This window comes from Molossus molossus, unplaced genomic scaffold (genome assembly GCF_014108415.1).
Source record: "Molossus molossus isolate mMolMol1 unplaced genomic scaffold, mMolMol1.p scaffold_m16_p_16, whole genome shotgun sequence".
NCBI lineage: Eukaryota > Metazoa > Chordata > Mammalia > Chiroptera > Molossidae > Molossus > Molossus molossus.
In genome coordinates this window covers 27,941,626-27,962,013 of record NW_023425351.1, presented here as the reverse complement: position 1 = coordinate 27,962,013, position 20,388 = coordinate 27,941,626, and the positions used below count along the sequence as shown (strand labels likewise).

The window sequence follows — 20,388 nt, the reverse complement described above, 5'->3', positions numbered from 1 at the left end:
TAAAAATTTGGCAAACACTGAAAGGTCATAATATGTCAATTTAATGATGAAGACGAGGATTTTCAATCCACAGCTTAGCGGTCCCCAGGAGGTTCAGAGCTAGTACCGAAGGTCAGCAGGTTCTTTTGTGCAAAACCTTTGTAGGATGAGGACATTAATAGGCCACCCATCAATTTAACTCTTTTCTCATATATGTTCTGTTATGTTTTTGAAGGTATGGATTTTGTTGTCTGGAAATTTGCAGTAGGCTTTTGTCATTATGCACTTTTCTCAATCAACAGATTAAAAATAGACTTTCATTTGTTCTGAAATATTTTGGTGTTAGAAGAGGGCTTCATTCTCAAGAAGGTTAGAAGCCACTGATCCAAACAAAAGTGCTCTCAGAGTTCAGGAAAAAAGAGCTCTTCAGCTCCCTGAGGTCTGGCCAGACTTCAAGAAGGAGATGGAATCTGAGCTGAGTGTTGGGAAATGGGTAGAATTTGAATAGGTTGAGAAGAGATGGAATGCATTCTAAATGAAGGAGCAGTAGGAACAAAGGTAGGATAGTTCTGGAGACTGTGAGGAGACCAGTTTTAGCTGAAGAAGGAATTGATAGTAGATAAGGTTGGAAGGATCAGCTGCAGCCAAACTGGGGAGGACCCTGAATAGGAGGCTAAGGAATTTGGACTTCATCCTGGAGCCAGTGGAAAAGCCACTGAATATTTTGAGCAAGAGATTGATATGGTGGAAGTGTTTTAGGTATTAATCTGGCAGCAATTTCAAGGGTAGATTGGATTGGGGGAGAGATGAGCAGCAGCATGGAGCCTCAAGTAATCCACCCAGATTTTACGTGTTAGGAACCTGAGCCAGGGTGGCAAGAATGAGTGCTGCAAAAAGGTGAGTGGACTGGCAAGAGGTCTTTCGAAGAGGCAGTCATCATTCACCACATAGCGTTTCGTTAACAACAACAAAATAAGTCAGCTAGTCTAGACCTCAACAGTCAGCCATTGCATGATGCTACTCCAACATGCTACACTTGCTGGGAATAACAAGTTTCGAAATTGACTAACATTTCTTGTTGGCCATGTGCATCCTTGAGTTCCAGTTGAGTCTATATACATGTCGATTTGGTTTTCATAAGGTTACACCAGGTGTACTGTTTTGAAGAGCGAATATTTTTTCCAGCCTCTTTAAAGAAAAAGAGGAAGACTTAAACTTGAAAATTTGGGAGAGATAATCTGAACGTACATGGATGCCTCGTTTTCCACATGGGAAATGACCAAGAAAAAAAACCATTTTGTTTATGCATATATAAACTTTTAGATAAAGAAGATATAGTTAAATGGCTACTTATATTTAATTTATCATTTTAGTCATGTGCTTTTAAAACATGATGTAATATAAAAAATACAAATTTAGAAATATTGCTACTTTCCACTTTCATATAATAATTTTATTCATTCTCTTTACCTATGCCTTTGGTATCCTTTGCCTCTTTTTGAGACATTTGACATCGTTTTGTAAAATAATACATTTCCCCTTCTGCCTCCTGGTTTCAGAGTACTCATTAAACCTGTGAGTGATAAGGAAATTGAGTAGAAACTGTAACAAAATGTTACAATGGCTGTGCTTCTTTTACATCCTACAAGTCTACATTTGTCACCTGCACAGTCTGGTCATGTGCAGTGTAGCATTTTCATGGGTTCTTAGGGGGCTTACTTACAGCAATCTTTAATATTTGCATTTGGGTGGTCATGCCCCATGAATTATATAAAGCTCTAATTTATTTACCTCTCTGTTTGCTGATTTAGGCAGGGTTTCTCTCTAAACATATAGAAATCTCAGTGATTGATTTTACTTTATGATAATGTGTCTTCTCCAAAGAATATTTTATTCAAAATGACATAACATACATGCCATGTTTTTTATGTGAGAGGCTTTACGAGAATCTGCGCATAGTTGACTGAGTGAATTTGGGAGGAATAAAACCTTGTCTTATGTTTGAACATATGCAGTTTTTTATTTTAAATTATATTTTTCAATTGCAGTTTACATTCAGTGTATTAGTTTCAGATGTACAACATAGTGGTCAATCATATACTTTACAAAGTGGTTTCCCCAATATTTCAAGTACTCACCTAGCACCATGGTTATTACAATATTATTGACTGTATTCCCTGTGCTGTACTTTACATCCCCACGACTATATTGTAACTAACAATTTGTAGTTCTCAATCCCTTCACCTTTTTCACCCTGCTCCCCCACCTCCCTCTCTTCTGGCTGCCATCAGTCTATTTTCTGTATCTGTGGGTCTGTTTCTGTTTTCTTTGTTTGCTTATTTTGTTCTTTAGATTCCACATGTAAGTGAGAACATATGGTATTTGTCTTTCTCGGTCTGACTTATTTCACTTAGCATAATACTCTCTAGGTTCGTCTATGCTGTCAGAAATGGCAAGATTTTATTCCTTTTCATGGCCCAACAGTACTCCATTGTGTAAATGTACCATAGCTTTTTTATCCATTTGTCTATTGATTGGCACCGGGGTTGTTCCATATCTTACCAATTGTAAATAATGCTGCAGTGAACATAAGGTTGCATATATTCTTTCAAATGACCGTTTTGAGTTTCTTCAGATATATACCCAGAAGTGGACTGGATCAGAAGGCAGTTCCATTTTTAATTGTTTGAGGACCCACTGTACTGTTTTCCCCAGTGGCTGCACCAATCTTCATTCCCACATCAGTGCACAAGGCTTCCCATTCTCCACATCCTTGTCAACACTTGTTGTTTGTTGATTTATTGATGCTAGCCATCCTGACAGGTGGGAGGTGCTATCTCATTGTTGTTGTAATTTGCGTTTCTCTGATGATTAGTGACATGGAGCATCTATAGTTTGTAATTGCCCTATGCAATAAACCCAAGGGTATGAAGTCAGTTGTCCACTGTTTTTAAGTCAGTTGAACATTTCACCTTCATCTGTTCCCTCAGTGGATATTGAGTTCCAACTATGCATTAAACCTTGTGGTACATTCTGCAGGCATGTAAAAAGGTGATGTTCCTCCCATGAATAAACATATAATATATTAAGATGGATAAGTCTATGCCTTGTAAAATGAGGTAGAACAGGATATATGTTCTAAAGGAGATACAAACTCAGATTAAGTAGCCCAAGGAAAAGAAAATTCACCCCTGAGTAGTAGATCAGGCAGGACTTAACTAAGCAGGTGGGACTTTGGTTGAACCTTGAAGGAACTGTGGGATTTAGTCAGATGGAAACTGTGTAGAACATTTAGTGCAAAAGGGAAAGGTACTAGGAATACTGTGAATGTGAGGAAGCATTAAAAATCTCGGTAGGCCAGTTTGGTTTAAATGCTGACTGTATAGAGACATGTGGTTCTTTATCTGTAGAATGGGGATAATAGTGTCACACAGAGAAGGTAGCACAATGAGATGTGACAGTGTGTTTTATAATGCCCTTGCCTTCTTATAAGTTACTGGTGGTTATACAAATATAGTGTGTGATGGAAGAATTGGAAAGTAAAACAAAAGAAGAAAAGGTTGGTGTTAGAGGGCCTGAAAAACATGATTAAAGAATGGTAACTTAATTTGGGAGCAAATACAGAGTCTCCTGAAGCCACTGAGCCAGGAGAGACTCCAACCTCAACTACAGAAAGATAAATATCTCTGCTTAAAGTAGAGTAGTGGCTAAAAGGCAAATTTGCCAACTTTTAAAGAGAGGTGCAGGATAATTAAGATAGTGGCTGTGAAGCTATAAAAGAGATTGTTGTGAAAGATTAGGGTGGTAGAAACTATAGACTTGGCAATAGGGTGTGAAGAAAGAAGAGCTGAGCAGTGCCTGGCCAGAGTGGCTCAGCTGGTTGAGTGTTGTTCTGTGCACCAAAAGGTTGCTGGTTCTATTCCCAGCCAGGGCACCTACCCAGGTTGTGGGTTTGATCCCTGGAAGGCAACTGATCAATGTTTCTCTTTCATTAATCTTTCTCTTTCTCTTTCTCTTTCTCTTTCTCTTTCTCTTTCTCTTTCTCTTTCTCTTTCTCTCTCTCTCTCTCTCTCTCTCTCTCTCTCTCTCTTTCTCTCTCTCTCTCTTTCTCTCTCTCTCCACCCCCTCCATCCCTTCCTCCCCTGCTTTCCTCCCTCCTTCTCTAAGCATGTCCTTGGGTGAGGATTAAAAAAGAAAAAAGTAAGGGGAGCCAAGATAAATCAGGGTGAAAAGAAAACTTTCAGTCTAGGTGACACGACCATTACAGAGGGATAAAATGATTGTTTATGTTGGAGGCAGGTTGAGTTTTCCTCTGGTCCAGGCAAGGGTATTGCATCATTGGGATATGGGGATTGGTCTCCATGACAAAGGTATGCATGTGGATTGAGATTTGGGAGTCAACTACTTGAAGGTGATTTGTGGCCAGGAAAGAAATGATTGTGAGGGAAAATTCAAACAGTTGAGAGGGAGGTGGAATTATAGAACCGCAGAGATAGGAAGAGCATCCAGAGAAATAGAGATATAAGGAAGAAGAGAAATATTGTTGTGTTGTATTGATCAGTGATGATCAATATGTCACAGGAAGGCCCATTACAGAAGAATAAAGGAAAATCAGGACTAAGAAAAGTTTCAACTGGGGAATGAGGAAAGTCCTTTTAGTAAACTAGTAGCTATAAAGGGATGATGTGAAGGATTAGAGAGGAAGTAGGTAAGAATTTGAAACCCATTTTCAGGGTACTTGGTGATGAAAGAAGGAAGAGAAGTATCATGGTGGAGAGATTTTTAAATATTAGGGGAGACCGGTCTGTTTTTGTAGGGGAAGTAGCCTCTGGAGATGGCATCATCAAGGATGTTGAAAGACCAAATAACAAGGTCATAAGCATTGTTGTGAAGAGGTATGGAAGCGGCAGAAAGAATGAAGGTGTAGCCTGGCTGGTGTGGCTCAGTGCTTGAGTGTCGACCCATGCACCAGGAGGTCGCCAGTTCGATTCCCGGTCAGGGCCCATGTCCAGGATGTGGGCCCGATCCCCAGTGGGGGGCATGCAGGAGGCGGCCAGTCGATGTTCTCTCTCATCGATGATTCTCTCTCTCTCTCTCTCTCTAAAAACCAATAAAGAAAAAAAATAAAGGTGTAAAGGTTAACCCTGCTAAAGGAAAAGTAACCTCCACTGGGAAACCAATGTTGTGAAGATAACTGAGAGTCGAATGCAGCTTCAGCCTTGTTTATGAAATAGATGGTGATGGCAAATGAGCTTTGCTTCAGGGCCTTGAGGAAAGTGGAAAAGACTGGAAAGTGTTTAGGCAGAAGAAATGGAGAAGAAGGATTGTCAAGCAACAGCATGGCTCCAAAGAACACAGAAGCATGAATTGTAGCCAAGGGGTCAGTGTGCAGAGTGCAGTCACTTCTCCCGTGCTCACCATCCAGAACAGCAGCGCCGCAGTGATCAGAAGGCCGCCAGCCCTGGGCTGGGCGCTTGGCCATGGGCTGGGACAGGCAGACAGCGCGGGATCCCGGGGCGGGGGCTCTGGGCTCCAGGGCAGGCTGGTGCAGCTGGAGTGGAGGAATGGACAGGGGTTTAGAAAAACAGGATGTTCTGATGAGAAAGTAACTGAAGTGAGCAGACAGAGAAAGTAAAAGGTGACATTTATTGGCAGCAATGAGTTCTAGACGGCGGTGTTACTGAACCATTTAATAACCGAAGTGGAATGAAGGGACATTTCATTGAGACAGAAGAGATGAAGGGATCATAAGGAAGAGTAGAGAGATGGGGGACTGAGTGTTTGAAGTCTTTAAGCATTATAGTGGGAAATAAAATATCCAGGAAGACCAAGCATGTGTCCCAGAGACAAGCTGTACTGTTCTGAGTTTGAAGAAAAGTTGTGAGAGGAGCTGACTACTGCTTGGGCCGACCTGCCGCTCACCGGGCTGGTGCGTCCTGGGTGGATTCTTCGTAACAACGAGGCTGGCTCTCGGTCCAGCAGGTAGAGCTGCCCTTGGGGGATGAATTTACTTTAACTGTTCTCCTAATCCATGGTGAGAAATAACCAATCACTCGGACTGAGTACTTGATCCTCTGACCAGCCTAGCCTCTTCCTGAAGGTTATGTATGTGACCACAACATTCAATGTATATAACCAGAAGTTGCTTCTTGAAACAATCATGGTGTGATAAGTAAGTTGGATGATCTTTGTCGCTATTGTCACCTGCTCTGACAGTCTGATAGGTCTGTCTGCCTTTAAGTTTATGGTGAAAGAACACAGGTGTCTCTTTTCCTGCACGAGGTACAGTGTACTCACCTTAAACCGAGCTGGAGAGCGATGCCCACATTTTTTCCTGGTATCCTCACTCACACTTACCTGCTAGCCTGTTACTTCAGAAATAATATGTGCCGATTGGAATGACCAAGGTATAAGTTTTCTCAATCATGATTTAGTCCTGCCTTCTTACGTGACATCCAAGTGACCTTGAATTCGGCTCTTCTGAGGCAAAGGCCTCGTGGTTGATCTTAGACAAGTCACTTAACTTGAGATTCTTCCAATTTGCTGTTTAAAAGCAAGCTTAATTTTAATGTGAATGTTATACTAGATTGTGGCCCATAAGAAACACTTTGATTTCTCATCATTAAAGAGACACTGTAATGGTAGCGTGACTATAAAAGCATGGCCTCTGGACCTAGTGCAGCGTTAAATGATTCATAAGCATTTACCATTTTTATCCCCTCATGAGTATAGTAGCCCCACGTATAGACGAGGAGGCTAAGGCATGCAGAAGTTGAAGAACTCTTCCAGGTTTACCCTGTTAATCGCAAAACCAGATTGAAATTTAGATGATAATTTCAAAGCTGATGCTTTTAACTCTCGTTGCTATTTTCCCCTGGGACTTACTCCCCAGGAGAAGCAGGCAGTGTCGCAGAAATATAACACCTCTGCTCCTAATGATGATGACGATGACGATAGTTTCAGCTTCTGCTTCAGACCAGGTACTTGACATACATTTTTATGGATTATGCATTCCTGTAATGTAGGTATCACTTAAAAATTTTTTATATATGAGCTAATGAAGGTTGAAGGGATCAGATAAGTTCCAGAAAGTCTGATAGCAAGTAACTGGATTCTCTGAGTCCAAAACAAAGCTCAGCGGCACTGACAGATGGAAGTCTTGCCGCCTCTGGACAGGCCAGTTGCTCAGTGTGACACAGGCCCAGGGACATGGCCGAGGGAAGGAGTGGAGGGGGGATCGGAGGCATTAAAGGGGCAAAGGAGAATTTTGAAGTATCAGATGGAAAGTTGGGGTGGTAGAAAAAAATAAACTCTTGGGGCAACAGAGAATAAAAACTCTTTTCTAATAGATGAAAGTCATGTAATGAAGGAAATAAAAGAGTCCTATAGCTATTTAGAGAACAGATGGTTCATAGATTTTTTTTTTTCTTTTCAGATAGGTGGCTTAGATGGGATAATTGTTTGCAGATGTGACAGTAGCTTAAATCTCTAAGGCAGAAAAATTTCAGTATGTGGTGTTTTTAAATTCAAAGCCTTAGGGCAGTGCTCTGTTATATTATCTGCAGCATGTTGGTAGCCATGGTGGTGCTGTGCTAGCCAGTGGGGATGAGTAAAGGTTTGGTGGCCGGGGACCATTCTTGTCTTTGCCTTTCCAGTGGGTGTCTGCTTGGCAACCACAAAGCCAGAAGTGGTCTCTTCGTTGGGCTTTCATTCAGAAACTGTTTTCCATCACAACAAATCACCAGTCTCTTGAGCACCAGGCCCCTGGTGATGCCGTGTTCTGTTACAGTACCTGATAACATCACAACTGTCCTGGTAGTTACCGTATGTACATCCTCTTCTCTTCAACAGTGAGCCTTTTACAAATTGGATTCATTCAGAAAAGGGAGTCTTTATTTCTTAGTGTATAGATGGGCATATTTGAACAATGGCGAAAAGGCAGTGTACTCGGGGCCCTACAAGAAAGTATCTTCTTCCTTTCCTTCCTATTCTTTCTGCCTAGTTTTAATGGAATTTCAAATATAATTGAATGTGTCTCTTGGGAGTGAAAGCTACACTTGACTAAGCCCGTCGTATGGAGCACAGGTAGGGTAAATTTAAGGGACAGGAGGAGTTGTTTTGGTATAATCTGGCTTTCCTCAAGTAATTTTATGGTCCAGCCTACAGATTCGTACACCTTAGATTTGGCAAAGACTTAGGAGTGATCTGGGCTACCATCCCGCGCATGGGAAAGGTATTGGTCACCATCTTCTCCAGAGAGCCCAGCTGCTACCTGACGTGTGCTAGCTAGCCAGTTCGTTGGCCTGGAAGCGTGAACCGGCTAGCACAGCAAGCCCGCCCCGTGTGCCCCGTGAGCCCCGTGACTGGCGGGGGGTGTGCGGTTAAAACCTAAATCTGTTTGGCGCTAACAGATGGAGCTGGTTATGATTATGCCTCTTAAAGACGGCAGTGTGGCACTCCTCTGGCCCAGCTCTGCTGCAGAGTAGCTCTAGTTATTGGGAAGTGCTACTTACTGCCGTTTCTTCCAGCCTTGGAACCAAAAACGGCCAAAATTCAATCCCATTTCTGCCTCTTCCTGTGTGACTTTGGGCAGATTCCTAGACCCTCTGGTTTTAATTTTTCGCATGTGAAACCAGAAGACGGTATCTAACTAGGGAGTTGGTGAGTTGTGCTCTGAGACCTACGTGTAGAATTATTTGAAATGATTAATCATAACGTCAGTAAAGAATCTGACATATAGTAGGCATTTTACACGACCAGTACCCTGTGGGCCTCTTTCTAATCTTTTGCGAGGCATGTGGTGTGGGATTCTGAGCTCAGAATTCCAGTGGCCGCCTGTCCAGGACAGAGTGAAACAGAGCTATTGCTTTATGTGTGCATTCAAGGAGTTGATAAAGGGCATTATGTGCGTTCTTTTTAAGGAAGGTAAGAGAGAATGTGGGCAACTGAGCAGGAAACTTAGCGCTGGGCACCAGCAGAGGCGGACCTGTTTTCCTAAATCTCTGGGCCGCATAATGTTTGCAAAGAGCAAGATCATTAGGTTGCCTGGAGGCGTGAAGAGAGAACAGAAATACAGGCTTATGTCAGAATTTATTAGCATCAACTAAGACTTCTAACCCCAAACAAGCGGTGGAAAAGTGAAAACTTCAGTTACACTGTTGTTTGGTCTGCATTAAAACAAGCAGTTGGAGTGATTCCTGTTCGTCTCACTGGTTTTATTTTTCAACTTTGTTTAGAAGCAGTCTAAATAATTAATTTTTTTGAAAGTGACTATCTGCTGCAACTATTTATAATGCCTATTTTAAAACTACTCAGTATGCATTAGTCAAAATTTCAAAGGCCCGGGGGTAAATGGGTCCTTCGCCTGCTGGTTATAAGAGATTGGGAATGCTGAGAGAAGGAAAAGCTACATTTTCTCCACTGTCCTTTCCCATTTCAGAGTGTGTTTACTTTGTGAGAAAAGCCTCCCCTAATCTTGTTAGGGCTTTCATTTCGGAAAGCACATTATTGATTTTTAGGTAGCCCCTAACATAGTATTGCACTCTTTCTGAAAACCTGTTAATGGGGACGTATAACTCCTATGAAGTAGGCTGGGCAAATTCTGATGTAGCACTTTACTGGGGAAGATACAAATGCTATGTCTTCCTTCTAACATGAGCTAAAACTAGGGAAAATGGCTAATTCTCTGCGGTGCTCTGGCCCATCTGTTTGATAGGGGTGCAGTAATACCACCGCTGTATCTGTAGAGTGGGTTGCTTAGAGAACCTCTAGCATAAATCTAAAGGTTTTTATTTGACAGCCCCAAGGAACTTTATCAAAGGTCATATATGTTTTCCACAGACTGACTGCTATCAGTATTATTTTGGAATGGAAAACATTTCTGCTTCATTTACATTTAGTGTGTTTTTAACACTAAATGTACCTTTGATACTGATGAACTGGCTACCAGATATGGCTGGGTGGTAATAATAATCCATTGAATTGAGCACTCTGTTTTTTAGCCATGCTGGATAACTGAGAACATGTGTGTGTGTGTACGTGTACTTGTGCACCCATGCACCTGTCCGTGAGCACCGTGAACACCTGCCGCCAGTCTTACCCGCTTCTTAGGTCTTTTTATTCTGTCATTTGACTGTTTGGCCAATTGGCTACAAACCCATGGTAATTTTACCTCCACTTTATGCACACTTTGAGATAAGTTATTTATTAATAAGCAGTTCAGTAAATATGTTAGAAAACAGTGAACTTAACTGCTTTTAGTTTAAAGCATTTCTTTTAAAGGATAACTTGTTACAATAGATTGTTTCCTTAGGGAGAAAATATTTAACATGCCAATATATATTTTTTTAAAGATTCTATTAGGAATATTAATCTGAATTACATCTAAATAGAAAAAGACTGACTTTGAAAATAATTTCCTATGTAACTATTCTGAATGTTATATCTCTTCTACAATATCTTTACAGATAACTTGGATATATGATATATGTTGTTTATTTTTGTAGTTAAAACAGAGCCAATGAGCAGCAGTGAAATAGTTTCAACAACAGCAGACGGGTCTTTAGACAATTTCTCAGGTTCAGGTAAGGAATCAGTATTAGATTTTTACATTAATACAAAACATTATTTTTCCCAGTTTATTTATATATACAAATACATATATGCATGTGTGTAAAAATGCATGGTATGGTATATATATGTGTGTGTGTGTGTGTGTGTGTGTGTGTATCATATAAATAATGCAGCTTTTCTCAGAGTGACATATTTGCAATTCTAATGTTTTTATTTAGTATGATAAAGTGTTTGCTGGAAATGTTGGTATTCTATGATGGAGATAAAAATCAAAAGGGATTTTGTTGTTTCTTTCTTCTATAAATTATCTTTATTATGTTACTGGCTCCTTCCCCTTTTGTCTCATTTGTATGATTTTCTCCCACCATGCAAATTTCAGTAGGTGAAAGCTGGCTTCGATGCCCCTCAGCAGACTTACAAGCCATCCTTCTAAGCAGCTGTCTTGTCAATTACAGATCTCAATTAAACAGCTTTGTAAAGCAGCGTTAAATCATCAAGTTGGTTTTTACTCTCTTTCACATTTAGAAAGTCTGCTTCCAACAAACCAAATACCCAAATTTCACATCTGTGATAATGAAGTTGCTGATAATAAAATGATTGTGATAGTAAAGTAAATGTGAGGAGATGATTATACATTTGTGAAATTACCCAGCTTGGACTATTTCAATTAAACATTATTTGTATCAGAAGTAATTCTTAAATGTTTACCATTTTCGCATTGTCTGCTGTATTTATAAAACCTCTCAATGGGAAGAGATATACTTTCCTAAATCTGTGATTGCTTTAATCTAGCTCTCAGGATCTTTTGTTTAATACACATCACAGTGAAAAGGAATTATATGTAGATATAAAATAAAATGCAAATGCATCACTTTTATACTAATTATGCCAGTAACCATTAGTTCTTCTTTAAAACACTGACTAGAACTTGACTTATACCAGAGGACGTGCTTTGTGCTATTATGGACTCAAAGATGTCTGAGAAGGGTCCTTGTTTGGGTTCAGGGGCTGAAGGAAAGACCAGACCGTCATAGTCCAGTTGGATAATGGCGCAGAGGGAAGCCAGGAAACCCCAAGAATACCCAGGGAGAACCCAACAGAGACCTGGTGGGGAGGGGGGGTCAAGGAAGGTTTCCTGGAAGAGATGCCTGTACTCAGCCTTTAAAAGTTAGTAGGAATATAGGGGTCAGCCCTCCACCCAGATTCTATGAAGGAAGGAAACAGCCCCCACTCCCATTTTATGTGAAGGAAGGGGACAGTGTCCACCCCAATTCTAGGAAGGAAGGGGTCAGGAAGGAGGCATGGAGACTTTATAAGCTGCTTTAAAAAAAAAAAAAAGTAGGACTACAGCACACGTGGACCTGCGGAGGGGCAGCTGGAGCCTCCCGCGGAGGAGACCCGGGAACAGGCACGGCCGTGGAGGGACTGCTAACAGCCCAGCGTCCTCGGGTGTCCGCGTGAGCAGCGGGGCTGCTGCAGAGGGCGCAGGGCATGGTGTGTGTTGTCCTGAGTGCAGTGGGAGTGTCAGGGGAAGGGGTTCCGTGGTCATAGGCACAGACAGGATTATGACTGCAGCCAGTGGTGGGAGATGGTGTACTGAAGTGGAGACACTGGTTAGAGATTTGTTTCCCATTAATTTAGGCAAAAAATACTAAAGACCTGAGATCAGATGCAGACAATGGGTTTGGGAAGGTGACAGATTACGATGTGTTATTGCCCAGTCAGTGTGGTTCAGTGGTTGAGCGTCGACCCGTGCACCAGGAGGTTGCCAGTTCGATTCCCGGTCAGGGCACATGCCCAGGTTGTGGGCCAGATCCCCAGTGGGGAGCATGCAGGAGGTGGCCAGTCGATGTTCACTCTCATTGATGTTTCTATCTCGCTTCCTCTCCTTTTCTCTCTCTAAAATCAACAAAGAAAAACAATTTTTTTAAAGATGTATTATGAAATAGAATTTATGGTCATAGTGACCAATGAGCACGGGGGAAGGCGAGACAGGAAGACGTTCAGAGTGAGGGGATGTCAGAGGAGATGACCGAGAAAGAAGGGTGGCGGGTTCCGTTTTTGACTTGTTCATTGCGAGGTAACATCCACTTGAAGAAGTGGGAGCTCAGGAAAGACACGGAATGGAAATTCTGCAAGTGTGCGGAGAGTATGCAGGGTTGAAGACATGCAGAGTATGCAGGGTTGAAGACAGAACCCAGGGGAAACCAACATATGAGAGATGGGCAGGGAATTGAGTGAAAATGGAGGTGATTAAGGAAGAGAAAGAATGTTGAACTTGAAGTGAAGGTGGGGAAATTACAGGAAAGTACTGTCTCTGATAGATTGATATACAATGATTAAAAATAGCTTTTAAAAAACTCAATGAGGACATAGTTAACTATATTAAGTGAAAAAGCAGATTACAGGTAGTGTATTCAGTATAATAACAATTTTATTTCTTTTTAAAAAGGGCATTTATGCGTATGTGTATGGGTCTGTACGTGTATATAAAAATGAATGATTGCTCTCTCTGGATGGAGGAGTATAATTTGAATTTGGTTCCTTCTGCATTTTTCAAAAAAAGTTTTCCAATGCATATGTATAACATTTATACTTTTAAAAAGTAATGATTTTAAAGTACAGTTGAAAATCAGATATTGTAAAGAAATGTGTTTTTTGAAAGTATGGATAATAGTACTGCATCATGCCCTGGCGGGTTTGGCTCAGCGGTTGGAGCGCTGGCCTGCAGTCCAGAGAGACCCAGGTTCGGTTCCCGCTAAGGGCACGTACCTTGGTTGCAGTTTGTCCCCAGCCCTGGTTGGGTCGTGCGGGTGGCAGCCACTCGATGTGTCCCTTTTACATCGATATTTATCTCTCTCTTCCTTTCTCTCCCTCCCACTCTATCTGAACAAAAAAATTGAAAAATGTCCTTGGGTGAGGATAAAAATATAAAATAGTACTGCATCATTTTTCCTGTTATTGATAACTACTGAGGTAAAGGAATTCCTTGTTTCTAAGAAATATACACTGAAGTTATTAAAAGGACATCATACTGCAATTCAAAAAAATATAAGCTATACATTGTACACCCACACCGAGAGAGAGAGAGAGAGAGAGAGAGAGAGAGAGAGAGAGAGAGAGAGAGAGAGAGAGAATGAGAATGGGAATGAATATAGGAGATAAAGCTAATGTAATAAAATGTTAGCACTCGGGGAGTTCAGTTGAAGGATGTTGGGGAAAGTTTTTCTACTTTTCTTTTAACTTTTCTGCAAGTGTCAAATTATGTCACAATAAAAAAATTGAAAAATGAGAAGCATCAGTGGGTCGAGCCTACAGCGGGTTGCATGGATGGAGCTCCGGGGCCCACATGCCCCGTTTCTGTGTCTCCAGCATAGTCCCGGCAGACAGTATGTGCTCATACGGTTTACTGAACGGATGGACGGTTTAATGACTAGGAGGAGAAGGTCCACGGGGAAGAGAAAAATGTCTTCCAAGTACATGTGGTAAAAGGAGAAGGAAAGAAGGTGGTCACTAGAAAGAGGGATGTGGGGTTGAGGATGGTATTGAGAAGGTAGGGGGGCCTTTGCTGCCCACACAAAATCTCCAGAGGTAGAGGCTCAAGATACAGGGAAAACGGGGAGATAACTGGTGGAGGGAAGTCCCCGATGGAACCACAGTGGCTAACATCCCAAGCAGGAGTGAGTCAGCCCAGAAGAGGAATGTTCCATGGCAACTTCGGGGAAGACGGTGTGGGGAGTGATGCGGATGAGTTTGTCGTGGAGGAAGCAGCACCTGAGGGGTCGCCCGCTTGCTTTCTCTGTCCAGCCCTCCAGTGGCTCCCTTCCGTCTCTTAGCCAAGTCGCGTTCTTACAGTAGCCGCAGGCCCCATCAGATCGGCCCGCCTGCCACCCCGGCCCGTGCTGTTCCTCCCACATGCCAGTGGGTGCGGGGAGGTGACAGACATGCTTCCGCTCATGGCCTTTGCCGCGGCGGCCCCTCTGCGTGGACTGGCCCCCTCGCCACCCTTGGGTCTGCTCAGATCTCACCTCAGTGAGGCCTTGTAGTCTGTGTCGGAAAACTCCCACTGCAGACTCCCAGTCTCCCTAACGGGCTGGGTCTCCCCCACCGCACCCCGTAACATTTAGACGCTTTGCCAACTATATCACTTACCTGTGTATTAGCTTTATGTTGGTCTCTCACTCCCACCAAAATGTAGGCTTGTGAGGGCAGTTTCATCGATTTGCAACCCTAAGCCTGAACTGGTACCTGGCCCTCAGGTATTTGTTAGGTGAAATAATGAGTGCATCAATGAAGCGAGGAGTGAGTGAAGGCTCTACCCTTTCCTCTGACTCAAAATGACAGTGGTAATAGGCGCGTGAGCTTGAAGAGATGGAGACGACAGAAACCAGTGCTGTGAAGATGGGGGAAGCACAAGGGACATTTGTCTTGATCCAGGGTTGAGGGTTTTTCAGGTAGGGCCTAGAAGAATAGAGAGAGAAGTAAAATTATCAGTAAAAGAATGGTTTAAAATAATTATTCACGAATTCAGGCGCAGTGAAAGCACGCAAAGGTAGAGATAACAAATTGCCACGAGAGAAGGACATCAGGGGACCTGCATCTCTTGATAAGACTGGAACACAGGCGAGGTGGGAACAAAGGAATGACAATTCTGGAAAGAAAGGATGTTCCTTTCTTAATCCTCAAAAACTCGGTGATGCCTCCCCTCCCTGCGTCTGCAGATCGTCCTCGGTGCTTCCCTTCCTCTGCCTTGGTCACTACTTTTGAAATTAGTTCATTGTTCTTCCTCCTGCTGAACTGTAGCCCTGTGAGAGCCGGTGTCTTTGTGTCTGGCTCACGCTTACAGTCCCACGGGCAGCATGGAGTCAAGCACGTGCGCAGGGTCAGTACATGTTTCTGAAGTAAACCAGTGATCCGGTCACTGCTGTTGTGGAATGAAAGCAAAGGCCCCGGATGTGCTGCTGGGCTTGATGGTTGACACAGAAGGCCAGAGAGGAGGGCTAGCCAGAGTGAGAAAGGGTTGGGTGCATGACCCAAGGTCATGTTGGGACTTGTCAGGGGACAGTCAAAATAACATTTTTTTTAATAAATGCAAGGCCGTGTTTAGGAGCTGGGCCGGTCGTCAGGGAAGCATTCGGTCGGGAACCTCAGAGAAGGGAGGGTTTTATGGGAAAGCAGAGAAGCGATGGTTTGGAGGCGGCAGCAATGGGAAGATGTTTTCAGGTCTCTGTGGCATCTGGAATCTAAGAGCGTCTACTTGGAAAGCTGTGCAGGCGAAGTACAGGCTTTAGAGAAGGGCTCAGCTGAAGGTGGAGGGAGAGCTGGGTGAAAAGCTGCAGAGGACCGTGTTTTCCACAGACTGGTTCTGTGTATGGGGCTGGACATTCTCCGTATCCTTTACCTTTCCTTTTTCCTCTCTCTCCTTTTCTTCTCTTTTCTTACTCCCTCCCTCCCTCCCTTCTTTCTTTAAGTCAAGAGGCGAAAACCATGGCATACTGGAGCAGCTGTGAGCAGGACTTAGGATTTAGAAGAGAAAGACAAGCCTATTGAAAGCAGTCTCCAAGCATTTGACTCCAAGATGACCTTGGCCTCTATGGTCACCATTCCTATTTCCTTCTCCATGATGGCTGCACATTTTACATCCTGACTATTCTGGGTGTCAGGATAAAGATGCTAGGATGGAAAAAGAAGAGCCATTCTGACATTGGTAGTTGCTATCACCACCTCTGACCTTCAGGGAACCCTAGCATCTTAACGCGTTAAAGAGGCAGGAGGCTCACTCTTCCAGAGAAACACCAGCTATCCTGGTATGGGAGACTGGAGGAAAGGGTTTGGTTTTCCAGAGCATGTGGCCGAATTAAAAATTGCAAGGTCGTTTATTAGGTTTTTAACGTATAGTGATGTTCTACTCATTTACTATTTGCCAATGAAAAGCAACATTTGAATGACTTAAATGTTAAGAACAATTGAGGCTGAAAATAATGTTTTTTAGGGGTTGCAAATTTCTTTGCCTGCTGCTTCTGCCATTTCCATAAAGCCTAAATGTGTTATTAATTTGTTAAAGAAAATGCCAGTAGACGATGTTACTCATACAAAGTTGATGTCTGGTGGTATTTGGAACCTGGAAATAGAAACAGAAATGCTTCTAGAGGGGGAAAAGACACCATGTGTGGCAAATATGGTTTCTTTTTCATTTTAGAAAAGTGTTCATTAAAAGATATAAAATTTTGGGTGCGATTCCCCGTTCAACAGTTATGTGTTGTGCACCTACTATATGCAGGCGGAGTTCCAGGCAGTGGAATGTAGCAGTGAGAAAGTAGACAAGGCCCCTGCCCTCCGGGGTCTTCCATTCTTTGGGGAGAGGCAGAGAGCGAATAGGTAAGTGGTAGTATAAGAAAACAGTGAAAAGTGCTGTGAAGGAAGGAAACAGAAGCAGATCACAGAATATAGTGAAGAGCAGGTGGAGGTCTCTTAGATGGAAGGCCCCTCTGGGGAGAGGCCATCTGAGCAGAGATCTTAGTGCAGTGATGGAATAAGTTTGCGTTAATCTCAGTTAATAGGAGGGTAACGGAGATTGGGGGGGGGGGGTGTCTCATGATCTAATTTATGTTTTTAAGAGACCACTGTTTGTTGTATGGAAAATGCTCTGTGGGATAAGAATGGACAGAGGGTGATAGAAGCAGGGATGTCAGCCTTTCCCTGGTTCAGACAAAGAGGACTGTGTTAGCCCACATCTTTCTCATAAGAGCCACCAAGTCAGGGTTAAATGTGCCAGAATTCTGTTAGGGGAAGGGAGAGGAGGAGGGAGGGGACGGAGGGGCAGTGTCCTGACTGCCGTTCTCTGGTGGCTGCCGTGTTGGTGATTGGGACAGTGGTAGACAACAGGAAGAGAGAAGTCGACAGATTTAAAATATATTTGAAGAGACAGCTGACTTGACTTATAATAAAAAAAAATATGAGATTAGGATTAGGCTTTGGACCTGACTGTCTGAATCATGAGATGGGACCTGTGAGCTGAGAGTTTGCTAATTTTGAGTTTTCTGTTGACCTTTTCAGTGGATTCCCAAGCTTGCGAATATTATTTATCTTGGGTTCTCCTCTCCCTTCCTACAAGATTTGGAGAGCTTCCTCAACTTACATGCTAGAAGCAGGAAAAAGAAGGAAACAGTGATAGAAAACAAATGTGCTAAATGAGAGAGGTCTTAGTTGTCCATAATTCCCAAGGCTCTAGCATGTGGAGCTTGGAGTTCCCGATGGTAAGGTAACCATTTCATTTACCTTGATGGGTGAGCTGGGGACATTCTTTTTGCTTTAGGTCATTCCGGTCTCCTACAATTAAAATGCACCTGAATCCCTAGATTACTGTTTTAAATGTTAAAGGTGTTTTAAGCACTTAAGGGGATAAAATACTTGAGGTACACGATGGAAGAGTCCTGACGTCAGGCCACACAGAGATGGCAGGGGATTGGATTTAGAGGAAGCCCAAAGATACAGCACTAAATACTCATAATTTTAGGTCCATGTAGTTCGGTAAGTAGCAACAAGACACTTGGACAGCATTGCAGGTTCTTATTCGCACGGATTTCACAAGAACACTATTTAGTCCAATTTGTGTTGGCCAAGAGCTGAGTCAAGTTTCTTATGTGTGTGTCTAAATAACTCAAGGTAATGGAACCATTCTTCAAGTCATTACGGTTTTCAACAATCTACTTTGCTTAGGACCTAAGTCTCCTATGCTCATTGAACAAACGTGGTTTACTGATCACTTGCCACATGCCAGGCCCTGTCAGGTGCTGAGCCCGAGAGCCAGCGGTCCTTGGTCAGCAGAGGAATCTCACATCTATAGGCTACGTGTGCTGGGGGTGCTGCAGTGTGGGGGGTGCTGCGTCGCCGATGTTCACAACATCTTCAGAAAGCACGGAGAAGGAAGCCACTCTCCTGAAGAGACAACGATGTTTCAGTCCCAATCGAGGAGTAAGTGTGGTCAGGCCGAGGAAAGAAGAGTGTTATGTTACCAGGCGACGAGAGCACGCGGGGCACGTCTGGAGCGCCTCCGGTCCAGGGCCGCGGCGGAACACCAAACCCAGCGGGGTGGACGCTGGCAGCGCTCGCGTGCTCTGCCAAGGACTGAGGACTCGTCCTGGGGACGATGTGGGCTCCTGGAGAGACTGCCAGTGGAGAACGATCGTGAAGTTTCCATTTAAGGAAGGTCACGGCGGTGGCAGTGTGGGAGTCCAAGGGCGCTGGGCGGACCGCGGACAGAGCTGGGGGGACTGAGGACCTGAACCGGGAGGGACAGAGGGGACGGAGGACGCAGGAAGCTCAGTGGGCAATTTTTGGGTTTCAGATCGGAGACTTGAGACTCAAAGAGAGAGGGAAGGGGAAATGAGATGATTTTGAGGTTTCTAGTTTCTATGTAGGCTGTCGAGAGCGTGTTTGGGTGAAAGAGTCAGGCGAGTGGAAATACCAGCTTTCTCGTTTGGTCACTTGGATGTGTTACTTCATTTCTACCCCATATACAAATGGGGGCGAAGAATCCGGCTTTTAAGCATTTTGCTGATCCAATGTTGGTGCTGTCCATCGAGTAGAATTAAAAATACGGAAGGAAGGGCAAATTTGGGACAAAAATAGTGGTTGTCTGGATATCTAAGATAATAAATATTTATTACACAAACACTGTATATGCACTTTCTTTTGATTTTTTTTCCCTGAGACCTCACAACACTCCTACGGGTAGTAGTATTGGCGTCGTCTTACGTGAGAACATTTCAAGGCTGAGAGGGATCAAGTCACTTTACTAAGACCACCTAGAGCTGGAACTTGAATCTGAGCTGAAATTAATTCTGATTCTGGAATATGTGTTTAATTACCACACTCCGCAGCCTCTCAAATCTTTTTTCATGAGCATATACATATAAGAGTTGACTAATTCAGAGCTTCAGAGAACTTCCCATACCCTGTGTAGCAGCCCTTTCTATTTGAAAAGAATTTCTGGGTGTAACCTATTAAGTTGAGTTTATGATCTTTTTATGGGTCCTGACCCACAATTTGAAAAACATAGGGATAGAGCTAGAAAAGACTAAAAGGGATTTCTGTGGTTTCTGTCATCAGGTGGCATTTGTTCTTTTGTTATTTTTGTAGTTTCATGTTTTAAAACTTATCTTTACTGTGATTGTGCAGGGAGGGTGTTACTCCTCCAGCGACTGTGGGGGATAAACCTGCTTGGCTCTTGGCCTCTGTTCAGGCTTAGAAAAGGGGAGTAAAAATGTTGTCACTGGTGACCTTGGCAAGTGGTAGCCCTTGTGGTCCAAGTATTCTCTCACTAATCCCTCCCTTCTGTAAACTGCAGTATTTAATCCTCCCAAGGCTTTGTGTGTCCCCTCCCAACATGTGACAGGCTGAACTTGTCTTTGCACCTGCAGCACCTAGTCAGTGCCTGGAACAGAGTGGAGACCCAGCGTGTGCCCGAGGACAGAGGCACACCGGTGAGCTGGCCTGCGCTTCCTCAGCGTGGACCCCGCCTCTGCCACTCCGAGGCCAGCTGCTTGAAGCCTGGCAGCTGGACAGCGGGGTGCCAGCCCGGACCTATTCTGTGGTCACGGGCTCAGGCCTGCTGGCTTTACAAGAAAAAGGGGATTCATAGATTTTGAGATTTTTAGTTCAATTCCACCACTGTTCTCCCAAATACCAGCTAGAAAATTAAATTTGAGAAGCATAAGCGTACTGTTCTGACATCATGAAAAATACATAAAACTTTGAGAGCATGGAACCTTTTGAAGGGTTTGATGAAGACTACCGTTAATAAATCTTAGACCTTCTGAAGAGAGATTAGTGAAG

At 43.3% G+C, this 20,388-nt stretch overlaps 1 protein-coding gene across 2 annotated transcripts in view; it reads left to right on the top strand.

Moving 5' to 3' along the window:
* The window catches only part of EYA1 (EYA transcriptional coactivator and phosphatase 1), a 301,589-nt gene that overhangs the window by 158,395 nt on the left and 122,806 nt on the right, over positions 1-20,388 (top strand). For both annotated transcript variants that reach the window (XM_036264087.1, XM_036264086.1), the window contains exon 4: positions 10,485-10,562. In XM_036264087.1, coding sequence (XP_036119980.1) covers positions 10,485-10,562 — 78 coding nt within the window. The remainder of the gene's footprint in view (positions 1-10,484; positions 10,563-20,388) is intronic.